This window comes from Macrobrachium nipponense, chromosome 41, assembly GCF_015104395.2.
Source record: "Macrobrachium nipponense isolate FS-2020 chromosome 41, ASM1510439v2, whole genome shotgun sequence".
NCBI lineage: Eukaryota > Metazoa > Arthropoda > Malacostraca > Decapoda > Palaemonidae > Macrobrachium > Macrobrachium nipponense.
This window is the reverse complement of record NC_061102.1, coordinates 21,686,820-21,699,319: the sequence shown is the minus strand read 5'-3', so window position 1 is coordinate 21,699,319 and position 12,500 is coordinate 21,686,820. Positions and strand designations below refer to the sequence as shown.

The 12,500-nt window shown below is 37.0% G+C and overlaps 1 protein-coding gene across 1 annotated transcript in view; it reads right to left on the bottom strand.

The window, feature by feature from the left end:
- Positions 1-12,500, bottom strand: part of LOC135212585 (uncharacterized) — a 144,072-nt gene that overhangs the window by 33,842 nt on the left and 97,730 nt on the right. The window contains 1 exon segment of the mRNA XM_064246129.1: positions 2,614-3,198. Coding sequence (XP_064102199.1) covers positions 2,614-2,689 — 76 coding nt within the window. The 5' untranslated portion in view covers positions 2,690-3,198.

Genomic DNA, 12,500 nt, shown 5'->3' with positions numbered 1-12,500 from the left:
CTAACCCGAGTGCGCACTTGATGACTTAAGCACACAGGCAAGAAAAAAGCAAGGGCCAAGCAATTATAGATTGACCTCCGCAAGCAAATACTCAATACAAGACATTAAGGTAACCATGCAATTTTATTCGCTCTCCGTACCCCCTTATTTAAATGAAAACAAAGCCAAACCACACCATCCAGAATGGCCACGATATTGCTATCCTTGCTAATGTCTTTGTCATTATAATCATTATTATCTATTTACCAAAATAAAATGAAAGTATTTGGATAATGTTTGACCTTAGCCTCCGTACAGGGATTCATTAGATAACAGATGACAATGCAAAATCCCTCCAATGAATTAAGCTGCGTCACTGTTCAGTTATCAGAGTAAATGCAACTGTAATAACGTTTCATAAAAATAAAATAGGTTCATAGAGAGCATTAGGAAGGTAAAAAAAGTATGAGAGGGAGTACGAATTTCTACTATATGATGGTTCATCCTGTACTATAAATTTCAAAAAGATGTAAATACGAATTCAATGACCGAATCTGAATGAAAGTTATTTCCTGCAATCAAATACCAAGTTTCATAAACCATAAAAATAAAAAGGAACAAGAACAAGCTCCTCCTCTCTTCGAAAGCACTGGATCCTGGTAACAGACTATAGAGAATCTCTCTTCCTACGGGACTAAGAATTGGTGACGGAACGTCTTGCAGAATGGATTCCGTGTCTTTAAGGATTCTAAGCAAACAGCAAAGGAGCTGTGTGTCTTTTTTCAATACTAGGCCAAATCAAAATGACTTTAAAAGCACCTCCTGGTCACCGGTTGGGCAAAAGGGACTATAATAGCTGGTTCACTGAAGGGACTATAATAGCTGGTTCACTGAAGGTAGATTCTTGGGTGAGCCCTATGCGTGCAAGAAGTTTGTTTGGCGGACGCTGATTGGCTGGGAGCGGCCTACCTTCCGGTACCAGCCAATCAGCGGCCTTCAAACAAACTGTCTCGTAAGCATATGGCTCATCCAAGAATCTACCTCAAGTGAACCAGCTATACCTACGGAGTATCAGCCAGGAGCCAGGAGGACATCAAGGTATGGGAAATTGATGACGCATTTTTATATCATCAGAATACAAAAGGGGATAAATGGAGAAGCGATCCAGAGCTGCTTCCAACAGTGGCAGAACCGTTGGGATAAGTGCGTGGCAGCCCAAAGGACTACTTTGAAGGGGATTAGTGTAAGATTGTTGTATCTGAATACGATATATATATATATATATATGTATATATATATATATATATCTATCTATCCTATCTATAGATATATATATATATATATATATATATATATATTAGTGTGCGTGTGCTTGTCGTGAGTGGCGTGTGTACGTAGGCAAACCCGCTGAAATATTTCCATGACTATAAATCCATTGTATAAAAATGTGAAAATTTTTTATTCACAATGTAAAAAAATGTGTATCAGCGATAAAAACCTCACGCTAGATTAGTTTTTTTTTTCACAAAATTAATCTCGGTTCGTCTACTTGATACAGACGAATGATAGTCTGATCATACTATAAAAAAAAAACATGGAAAATGGATTATCAACGGACAAGAAAATGCAACTATGGCGAAGCCTTCCTTTCATATATGTGTACAGTCCCGTTCGTTAAATAGAATACCAAACAGTCACGTACACGCTTTTATGTTGATTTTTTTTATAACTCCTTAACAAGAAGGCCAAACCGATATATCGCACACCACATCCATATCTTAAGGTCGTTATTTACATACAATAGAAAAAACTGATGGTTACCGCAGCTTATCTACAAAGGACATTTACATAAGATTTCATATATTTGCAAATATACAATTTCGCAATACAGGAATTGTTACTTAATATGAGAGTAAGAGAAATATGGTCACTTTCTCAAGCTCTTTGGGGACTGACTGATCGATTAATTCAAGTAAATTGGTATACTGAAAGAAACATTCCAAATGAATGACAATTATCAGTATTAAATAATACCTATATATATATATATATATATATATATATATATATCTATATATATATATATATATATATACATATATATATATATATATATATATATATATATATATATTAACAAAACTATTTTAAGTTGATCTTAGTGATCTCAACATTAGCCAATTTTTTGCAGTTCCCTTCATACATTTATATGATGTATACATATATGTATACCATACATATACATATGTGTGTATATACATATATGTATATATCATATAAATATATGAAGGGAACTGCAAAAAAAAAGGCAAATGTTGACATCACTATGATCAACTTTTCTTTATGGTGACTCTTTCGACAATGACACAAAATGATGCTTTCTTCGTATAGTGTCTTGAGGCCAGAAACCCGCATCTGTTCACCATAAGAGCATCAAGACACCATAGGCATAAAAAGTATATGAAATCAACAAAAAACCAAAAGAAAGTCGCTTCCGAAGAGGAGAAATATTCAGATCAATAAAACATACTTCACTGGTTTCAGAAACCTCGACACGAGTCCGAGGTAGGAAAAGCGAAACTGCCAATAAAACATGAAGCCAAATAAAAAAAAAAAAGTTATTCTCTTTCTCACCTGAACTAGCGACTGCCGGAGTGCTGGACAGCAGATAGCTGGAAGAGGTGACCAGACCCTTCATCATAGAATCCATTTCTCCCTCACTGCCTGGAAACTGCTATCCTGAAGCTGCAAAATTCGTATGTCAAGGTCCCGGCCGCTTGTTGCTGGCACTCGCTCAGAGACACTAATTGTTTCTCGGTTGCATCAAAGAGATGATCAAATTACGCTTTCAGTGCAATTTTTCTTTTAACGTTAAGATGGGCAAGTTAATTCAGTCTGTTTTTTTTTCAGTCTACTTGATGTTTATCTATTTTCAACTTCACACCACTAAATCTCATATACACTTCAGTATCTTTTACCTTTATGTAAAACCCATGGCTAGAATAAGCACTTTACAAACAGAAACTTTAAAATAATGATTTAACAGCTATTCGGCAAAATTTAAATGTAAATATAATTCATGGCCTAAAAATAAAACTGTTCACGATTTGGGGCTTTTCATTTAGAAGACGATACAGGAGTAGGTTGATATTCTTCGTCAATTGTTCCTCTGGCAGCTTAACTCCAGCATCGACCAACTATCATAGCACTTCCTCTTACCTGGAAAAGAAGAAAAATCACTGTGAGTAATTCTACCAGATTATTTCCCTTCTAATTACACGCATGTAAATTTTCTGTAGATTTATTTACGTATCTTCCAAATTATAATGGATTTCCGTTTTCATACTTGATTCTCTCTCTCTCTCTCTCTCTCTCTCTCTCTCTCTCTCTCTCTCTCTCTCTCTCATAGAAAAATACATGTCCTTATACCTAGGGAAAAAAATTTTGAGGTACACCACAGAGCCATTACACGGAAATAAGTAACTTTCAGAACTGGGCAAAAAGGAAATTAAGGCAGCTGACGACCTTCGTTGTACTTAAGGAGAATAAATTGCAAGTAAAAAAATGCACCGAAGTTTCTTCGACGCAATCGAGTTTTCTGTACATCGTACAATGCTGTATGACTCTTGACATGCTGCAGTATGACACTCTCAGCTACGACCGGGCAGCACTCAGTTGCTCTCCAGATGCGTCAAGTGTGAAGATGTGTCGGCGGCTGGCACCGCTAGTGCCAGACGCAAGATCCATGGCTAAACTTACCCTTAAATATAATAAAAGGTATTTAGGCTAGAGGGCTCCATTTTGGTATGTTTGATGATTGGAGGGTGGCTGATCAACTTAACAATTCGCAGCCCTCTAGCCCTAGTAATTTTTAGGATCTGAGGTGTACAGAAAAAGTGCCGACTGATAGATGAAGTAATCATTAATTTCCTAATAAAAATTATACAGTAGCACAAGGAGTAAAACTACTGGAATGGCTGCGTGAATCACATTCCAATTGGTCATCTTTAAGGCGTTACACCTTAAGAATGGATTAATGAGAGAGAGAGAGAGAGAGAGAGAGAGAGAGAGAGAGAGAGAGAGAGAGAGAGAGAGAGAGAGAGAAATTTTGGTGGTTAGAGGATTAACATATTCAGAATTTAGAAAGCCAATAAAAAATTACTTTCAGAAAATAATGTTATTCATTTAAAACGTAAATATATAATAAAAGAAACAAAAATGGCTCGAACCCTGACAATAAACCTTAAGAAGGTTACGTAAACAGTGCCAATAACAACAAAAACCGGTTTCATCCTAAAGTCAAAAGGGTCAACAGGGAAGTTGCTTGTGAAAACGACCCCACCCCGTTTCGTCCTCTCACGATGTGGGTGGATTATAAGAAGGAACGAAAAAGTCTATGCTAGCGGTGGGCTTACACCCAAAAGCAATTACGTAAGTTATGCCAATCTACCCTATACAGTATTTGAACCTAGGCCTTATTTAGCCAACAGGTGGGTGGCGGAGACTGTATCCATTCCGCTATCCCGCAACTCAAGATTTTCCAGTGAACTTCATCTAAAACTTAACTTTTCTAAGATATAGAGGGAATCGGATACGCAATACTTACAGAGTACACTGATGTCTAAGTTATTACATGATGCTTTTTCACCTTTACCAGAAACCAGTCAAGTCATGGGCAAGGTATTTGCGTAAGGTAAATGAACATTCCTTTTAAAATTGAATTAGCATAAAACTAATCCCCTATGAATATTCAAGAGTCTTTAACCTTTTTTTTCCATTCATCAACTCCATATTTGTCATTTACATCCTGTCTGCTGGTAATTGGAAAATTTTTCTTCATTATTTGTCCGTTTCATTACGTTGTACGTATAGTTATTCCTACAGCATACCTTACAAGCATTTCAGTTTCCTTTCTGTATGATTGTACGTAAAGATTTCGAGGGACTCAGCGTAATCACTACCTGATATTGCGTATAAGGCGTTCTGCTAATTAAAAGTGTAAAGGACGCCAGTAAGCAGCAGCAGAGGCACGTGAGTGGCCATTGCCTAGAGACTGAACATATACGCACACATACGCACGATCAGCGCCCATGCCCCTCTCCGCTTAAGGAAGGCCTTGGTGGGACTAGGTAGACCTATGCGCCAACACCCAGCCTCCACCCTCCCGTCACTAGCTCTTATGGACATTATATTCATTTTCTCCCTCCCTCTATACAAAGGAGAAAAAGCCCCTCTCGTTTACTTATTTTTTTTTTTCTTTTTACTGAAAGATTGGTCCAATTCCCTTCATAAGGATTTCTAACGTTTTTACTTGATACGTCACATCCCGCAATGATGGCTTTTGTGTATAACTAAAACCGTTCGAAGTAGAATATGACTGATATTATTATTATTATTATTATTATTATTATTATTATTTTATTATTATTATTATTATTATTATTATTAAAACAGTTTTACCAGACCACTGAGCTGATTATTAGCTCTCACATGGCTGGCCCGAAGGATTAGTTTTTATTTATATTTCTTATTCATATTTTGTTATATATGACTGATAACAAGGCATGATGCGACCTTCAGCTTACTCGGGACGCGTGCAAGATGTCCCCCTCATACATAAATTGTAAACATTATATTCCTAACTTCATGTGAAGTGGTCTTCATAATTTAATCCTCATACATAGTACTACTTATTCTAACAAGGATACAAAAAAAGCGACACAAATTAAACACGTTCATATATTCTCAGTTATAAGTAAAACAAAAAATAATTAAACAGAAACATTGCCTAAATTCAGTACACCAAATAAAATAAAACATGTCAAAATCTACGGTCAAAAAGAGCCTTGTTTCACCAACAAAAATTAAAATAAATACACTACATTTTTATCGGAAATTACTGTTCTGTACTGTTTAACATGCACATTTTTTTTTATTTTTGTACGTTTTCATTCTTCTAATAAATAAATCATAAATATCTTCTTATCTTAAAATTCCTGTATCTTTTTAGGCTCTTCCATAGACCTTTCCCACAACCCCTCCCCCACAACAACAACAACAACAACACCAAACAGTTTGCTGGCTTACTCCCCGGGTAAACGAAATTGTAATTAAACCTCTCACTTCAGGCGAGTAGAAATATGTCCTACAAAAACCATACAGCTTATATCACCAAAGCTTCCTTACGGTTACAATGGTAGAGAAAAAAAATCCGCGATATCTTTCGGTAGGCCCTTGCTACTGTTAGTTATCTTTCGGTAGGCCCTTGCTACTGTCAGTACGAAGTTACTTATTCCTGAATCCTACTGGGTGAAATGTTCCAACTGCCAAATCCGCTTTTAAAAAGCTAGGTAATTAACTCTTCATTCTGACCTTCGAGTCCCTGTTTGGAATATTACTCTGACGAATGAATCAGAGGTCATTCGTCTGATAGTCTGATAACTAACACCATCGATTTTATGTCTCGCCTCTACAAGTACTTTTTTCATCAGTATTTCCATCGTACTTGAGGAGTATTACCCCCGCCTCTCGAAGAGTTTTACCCCTTCCTCTCGAGCTGCCTTTTGTAGCATCCGCAAAATCGCATCTTCCCACACAATGGCTGTTTCTTCCCCCTTCTGACAAGTTTTAGAACTCTCTTCACGCTTTTTTTTTCCATACATAATCTGACATCATTCCATCCTTCCAAAAGTATCACAGTCCCATCGGCTTAGTCATTAGACCAGTAGTTGTAGTAATAACAGTCGAAGCTTGTGCATGGATGCAAATTCACCGAGTAAACAAAAAAATTAATAATAATAATAATAATAATAATAATAATAATAATAATAATAATAATAATAATAATAACGAAAACACGCGACATTTTCATTGTCTGAATACATGAAACTACATCGATATCTTTTCAGAGCCTGCTCAGCGCCAACAACAGTTGCATTTTAGTAGGCTCTCAAAACCTATCTGTATAATTTTTGATATGATTAAACAACAACACTCATTTTAAGATTGGAATATAGAGTTTAAGCCAAAGGCCAAGCACTGGGACCTACGAGGTCCTTCAGCGCTGAAAAGGAAATTGAGAGTAGGTAGGTTTGAAAGGTGTAACAGGAGGAAAACCTCGCAATTGCACTGAGGTTTGCTAGGAGGGGGTGGATAGCAAGATGGAAGAAAAATAATACGAATGGAGGTACAGTAAAAGGGAACAACTCATTCGGGATTTTCTTCCTCTTCAAAGACGATAACAGCAATAAAATACCTAACCAGCAACGCATCTGCTTTAGTTATGGTACTGGGGGACAACATCTCCCGTGCCCAGTAACGTCGTAAAAAACTAGTACTCAATCAAAGAAAACCAAAAAAGAGGAGCAAGTATATACCGTTTCTCTTGAACGGTGATCTAGCAATCCGAAGCCCTTAAGCCATTTATTTAGGTTGCTAGATACTTTAAGAATCAGTTGCTAGCCACTTTAAGGAATCAATTGATTATTTATTCCTATCTATTCCTAACAAATTATTTTGTCACGTGTATTTAACCTTGTCCATCCGTTTTCAACTACTTTTACTTGTAATATGATATTACAAATAGTTTTGTTCGTCTATACCTATCTTTGTTCACTCGGCTATTTCCGGGTTGTAGTAGTACTTATATCTTTTTATTATTAATATATCTCTATAATCATCATTCAATACATTACCTACTTTTTTTTTATCTACTGTTTATTTTCGTGTGGCCAAGACTTCGACCTGATAAGGTCTAAGTAGGAACTGCTTAGGAATTCACAGCCCTACAGCAGGGTCGGGAGAACGCATCACTGCCTCTTTGTAGCTCTCTCTCTCTCTCTCTCTCTCTCTCTCTCTCTCTCTCTCTCTCTCTCTCTCTCTCTCTCTCTTCCGGGTACGACGAAAAAACAACGAACGAGACATTCGACAGTCTTGGCTGACTGTGAGCCAGGAATACTGCAACGCGAAATGAAACCTTAGAAGTTAAACATTTACATTTTACAAGCGATGACAAAAGTTCTACGACGCATACTTAAATGTTGTTGACAGGAGCGAGCACCCAAGACCGCGAGCATGAACATTTTAATTGTTTACCTATGCTTTTCAGCTGGGGATCAATCATTTAGGTTACCCAATATTTGTTTCGTGTTTCTGAATTTCTGGATGGAAGCGTTCGTATATTAGTTTCCTTTTTTTCTTTTAAAAAAGGAAAATACAGTAGACGTAGAAATATAATACATGCGAACATATTAATAAAAGTAAGTCTACTTTTCTTCCAGTCTCGGCATCATACGATCACACCTGGGTTTCGATGTACTACAATGAATCATGATGTGGTGGTGGTGGTGGTGGTGGTGGTGTGTGTGTGGGGGGGTGGGGGGGGGGGGGGGCGGCTGTCTGGGGGGGGGGTGGGGTGGGGGGGGGGGGGGGGGGGGGGGGGGGGGGGGGCGCTGGATGGTTTGTTAAAGCCGGGTAGTGTTTAAGGCGTGAAAAGGAGTAGAAGGCCTGTTTCACGGTCTAGACCATGGCCTGTTTTGAGCCTTACGACTCGGAGTAATTCAAGGATACGATTAAGGTCATGTCCTAACCCTTAATTCATTCCAGATCGAACGCCACTCGGATTATATCCTACGACGAGGAAACGCCAAATTACTTTTATGAATACGGTATTTAATAACTCTACGTATGTTGTATGCTCTTCTGTAAAAAACCGAATCCTTTAAACGCTTCTATACCCGACGGGTTAGAAATACGAGACGAATATTGCCAACTGTTAAATGATTCCGTTACTGAAAAAAATATATAAGAAGACTGGAAAAGCGGAATATAAAATTAACTCTGCTGATGCAGCTATAATTTATGATAAAAGTTACTTAAAAAAAAGGTTCTTCTCCCAGTACATTATTACAATCATCAGCATAAGCACAGGTGCTAATGTAACACACCAAAAAAGTCATAGCAAAAAGTAAACCGGTATATAAAAAATAAATAAAGATATGGATTCACTAACAATACACAAACACATTCATATACACGCATGTATATACACATATACATAATATATATATATATATATATATATATATATATTATATATATATAACTACATGTATATATAACTACATGTATATATAAGCAAACATACTGCCAAATGCATGATAACAAAGACCAAAAGATGAATAAAGACTACGATAAAAACTCCTTTTCTAAATCACAACAAAAGCAACACTGCAGCCTTCCCTGTAGTTTAGTACACAAAACTTCCCAGGACTTATAAGTCCCTAACTTGTGGTTACTCGAACATTTTTTCGTGAACAAAAACACAAGCAAAAACATAGTTGGTCTCTGAATGAACACACATATCGCACAACAATGCTATTACCAAATATATATTATGAAAGTATTTTTAAAAAATCTATAAAATTGTCAGTGTTTGGCAAACTTAGCAGTATTATAAAAATACCGATAAAACTGTCTGTTTAGCAAAGTTGGCAGTATATATATAAAAAAAACGATAAAACTGTCTGTATTTAGCAAACTTGGCAGTAATAAAAAAATACCGATAAAACTGTCTGTGTTTGGCAAAGTTGGCAGTATTAAAAAAATACCGATAAAACTGTCTGTTTGGAAAACTTACCAGTATTAAAAAAATACCGATAAAATTCTCTATTTGGCAAACTTAGCAGTATTGAAAAAATACCGATAAATCTGTCTGTGTTTGGCAAACTTAGCAGTATTAAAAAACACCGATAAAACTGTCTGTGTTTAACAAACTTAGCAATAATAAAAAAATACCGATAAAACTGTCTGTGTTTGGCAAACTTAGCAGTATTAAAAAAATAACGATAAAATTGTCTGTTTGGCAAACTTAGAAGTATTAAAAAATACAGATAAAACTGTCTGTGCTTGGCAAACATGGCAAGTGGCGTCAAGAGATGGTTATGATGAAAATAATGATGATGACTGGCGCCTAATCTAGAGAAAAATCTTGATGCTTGAACAATTCGGCACATGACACTGGGAGACGATAAATTAAGTTGAAAGTCTCACTGTTACTTCGAGCAACAACGAGTCCCAGTGAACGAATGTTGGGTGAAACTCGGAAGTTAACCCACAACTCGCCATATACCATTGAATGAATGAACACCTTCCCTCAAAACACTCTCCGGGTTACGTATTTCATCTCACATCTAGCGCCCTTCAATTTTGTTCATAAACTTGACTGAATAACGACGTGTAGTTTCCAGTCCCACAAGTATTGAATGGAAAATCAAGATAAAGTCAAAACGATTTAACTCATTCCAAACAAATGGAAAATGACAAAAGTTTTCTTCATTTATGACTGTCAACAATTCTTAGAGTCAAGGCTGATAAGACCCACCAGGAAATGCTAAATTAATTAGGGGTTTGAAGCTTATGAGAGAGAGAGAGAGAGAGAGAGAGAGAGAGAGAGAGATACATCACTTCCGTCTTGATAGCACTTGGTGTATGGTTGGTGGTAACGCCTCCAAATGTCTTCCTACCTTGAACCTTTTGTTGCTGGACCTAACCCCAAGGCTACAACTACTACAGATATCCTGTGAATAATTTTCTTCGTCTTGGCTACAGCGTAACCAAGGGATCTCTTCCAGGATATCGTGTTTAAAATGAATGGTAAGTCCTATTGAATATTCACTAGTAGTAGTAGTAGTTGTGGTGGTGGTAGTAGTAGTAGTAGTAGACAAGATATGCCTTTGAAACGGCTCCCTCGCTTGTTCAATTTTTCCTTTGGTTTTATTCGTTTTCACTCCAACACTTTAGATACCATTTTACTGCACGAATAAATACGGGAAACGAGAGAGAGAGAGAGAGAGAGAGAGAGAGAGAGAGAGAGAGAGAATAAAAAACAAGAAAAACCATTAAGATAAAACAAACTGAAGGGCTATACAGACTTATTCATGGGGACAAACCAAGTCAAGGCTAGGAGGAGAGAAAAGGCGGGGAATTCCACGTCTTTCTTCTTAAGCCTAATATCACGGACGGCTATGATGAACCGGTAAGGATAAAAAGAGAGAAAGAAAAAAAAAACACTGAGAAGAAAATTTCTTGTCAAACCTCTGCCGCCGGTCACTTCACTTCAAGGTCAACAACCTCGAGCAACCTCTTGTTTCTTAACTGATTTTCTCATATATTTCAGCTCACGAAAACTACTAAAAGAATCTTTTTTCTGTTGGATATATGTTAAACTCCTACTGAGACTTGATAAAGCCACTGTCTTCTTACCAAATTTGTTTCCAGATAAAAATACTCTCGGGGAACAAATCACGTAACCCATAAACGAATATATGCGCACTGAGTTCCTCAGTATTATTCATTACCCTAACGGTACCTGACAGTTTAATGCTCCTTCACCTCAAGGAGGTCAAGAATTTTTCATTAGAATACGACCATAGCAACGACAATGAAAGGGCGCTCCCGGTTGTATTTTCCCGAGATGTAACCGGGTACCGGAGCTTTCCCTGATAAAAAACGGGACGCCATATCTCAAAAAAAAAAAAAAAAAAAAAAAAAAAAACGGATATCTCAAAAAAAAAAAAACACCAAAAAAAAAAAAAATCTGATTATGCTTCCCACACCCAAATTACTATAAATATACCCTAACCTAACCCGATCTAATCTAACGTAACCTAGGAAAAGAAAAGAAAAAAAAAAAAAAAAGAAAAAAAAAAAAAAAAAAAGGGGGGGGGGGCTGGTGCAATACTACCATACATCATTCAGGAATTTGCGTCCCAATTTCAACTTTTAGTATGACTGCAATGCCTCAGATGTTGCTCCCACATAAATTACTGGAAGACTCAAGACTTGCAAACACCCTTTTTGTAATGGAGGGTCACATTCGGGAATCTTTAATCTGTGTTCGCACATTCCTGCGATGGTATTCGTTGTCATCAAGCCGTCCAGTGGCACACTATAAAATTTCTTTTCAAAGTTTCAGGCCATATTGTAGATGCTCAATATAGCCTCTGACTTCTTAGGTTTCCATATGAATTAAGACCAACTGTACAAAAATCGACATAACAGTGCTGTTCCTGTCTCCTTTTCAAGAGAAAAGGTTGTGATAAAATTTGTTGCGTAATCCTTGCAGTAACCCAGCTAAATGTAGGCCAACTTATTTAGCTCGTCATCCATCAGTGTCATATACAAAGTGTGTGTGTGTGTGTACACAAAATTAAATAAAATCAATTGATGCCTGTCTCGGTAGATTGTTAACCGAATTCTTGAAGGCTAAAGAAAGGCGAAAACTACTGTCAATAATACTACCTGACAACATCGTAACGTAATGGATGAAAAGCCTTAGGCCTTTTTTCTCAAGGATTTCCCTCTTTCTTATTATAGGACGAGATAGAACATTGGCCCCAGAGACCCAAGGAGTCTTCTATTTTTAGTCGGAAGGCCAAATAGGCCTAGTGATTAAGGAATTCAAAGTCTGATAAGCCTAACTAGCGGGGAGGGAGAGAGAGAGAGAGAGAGAGAGAGAGAGA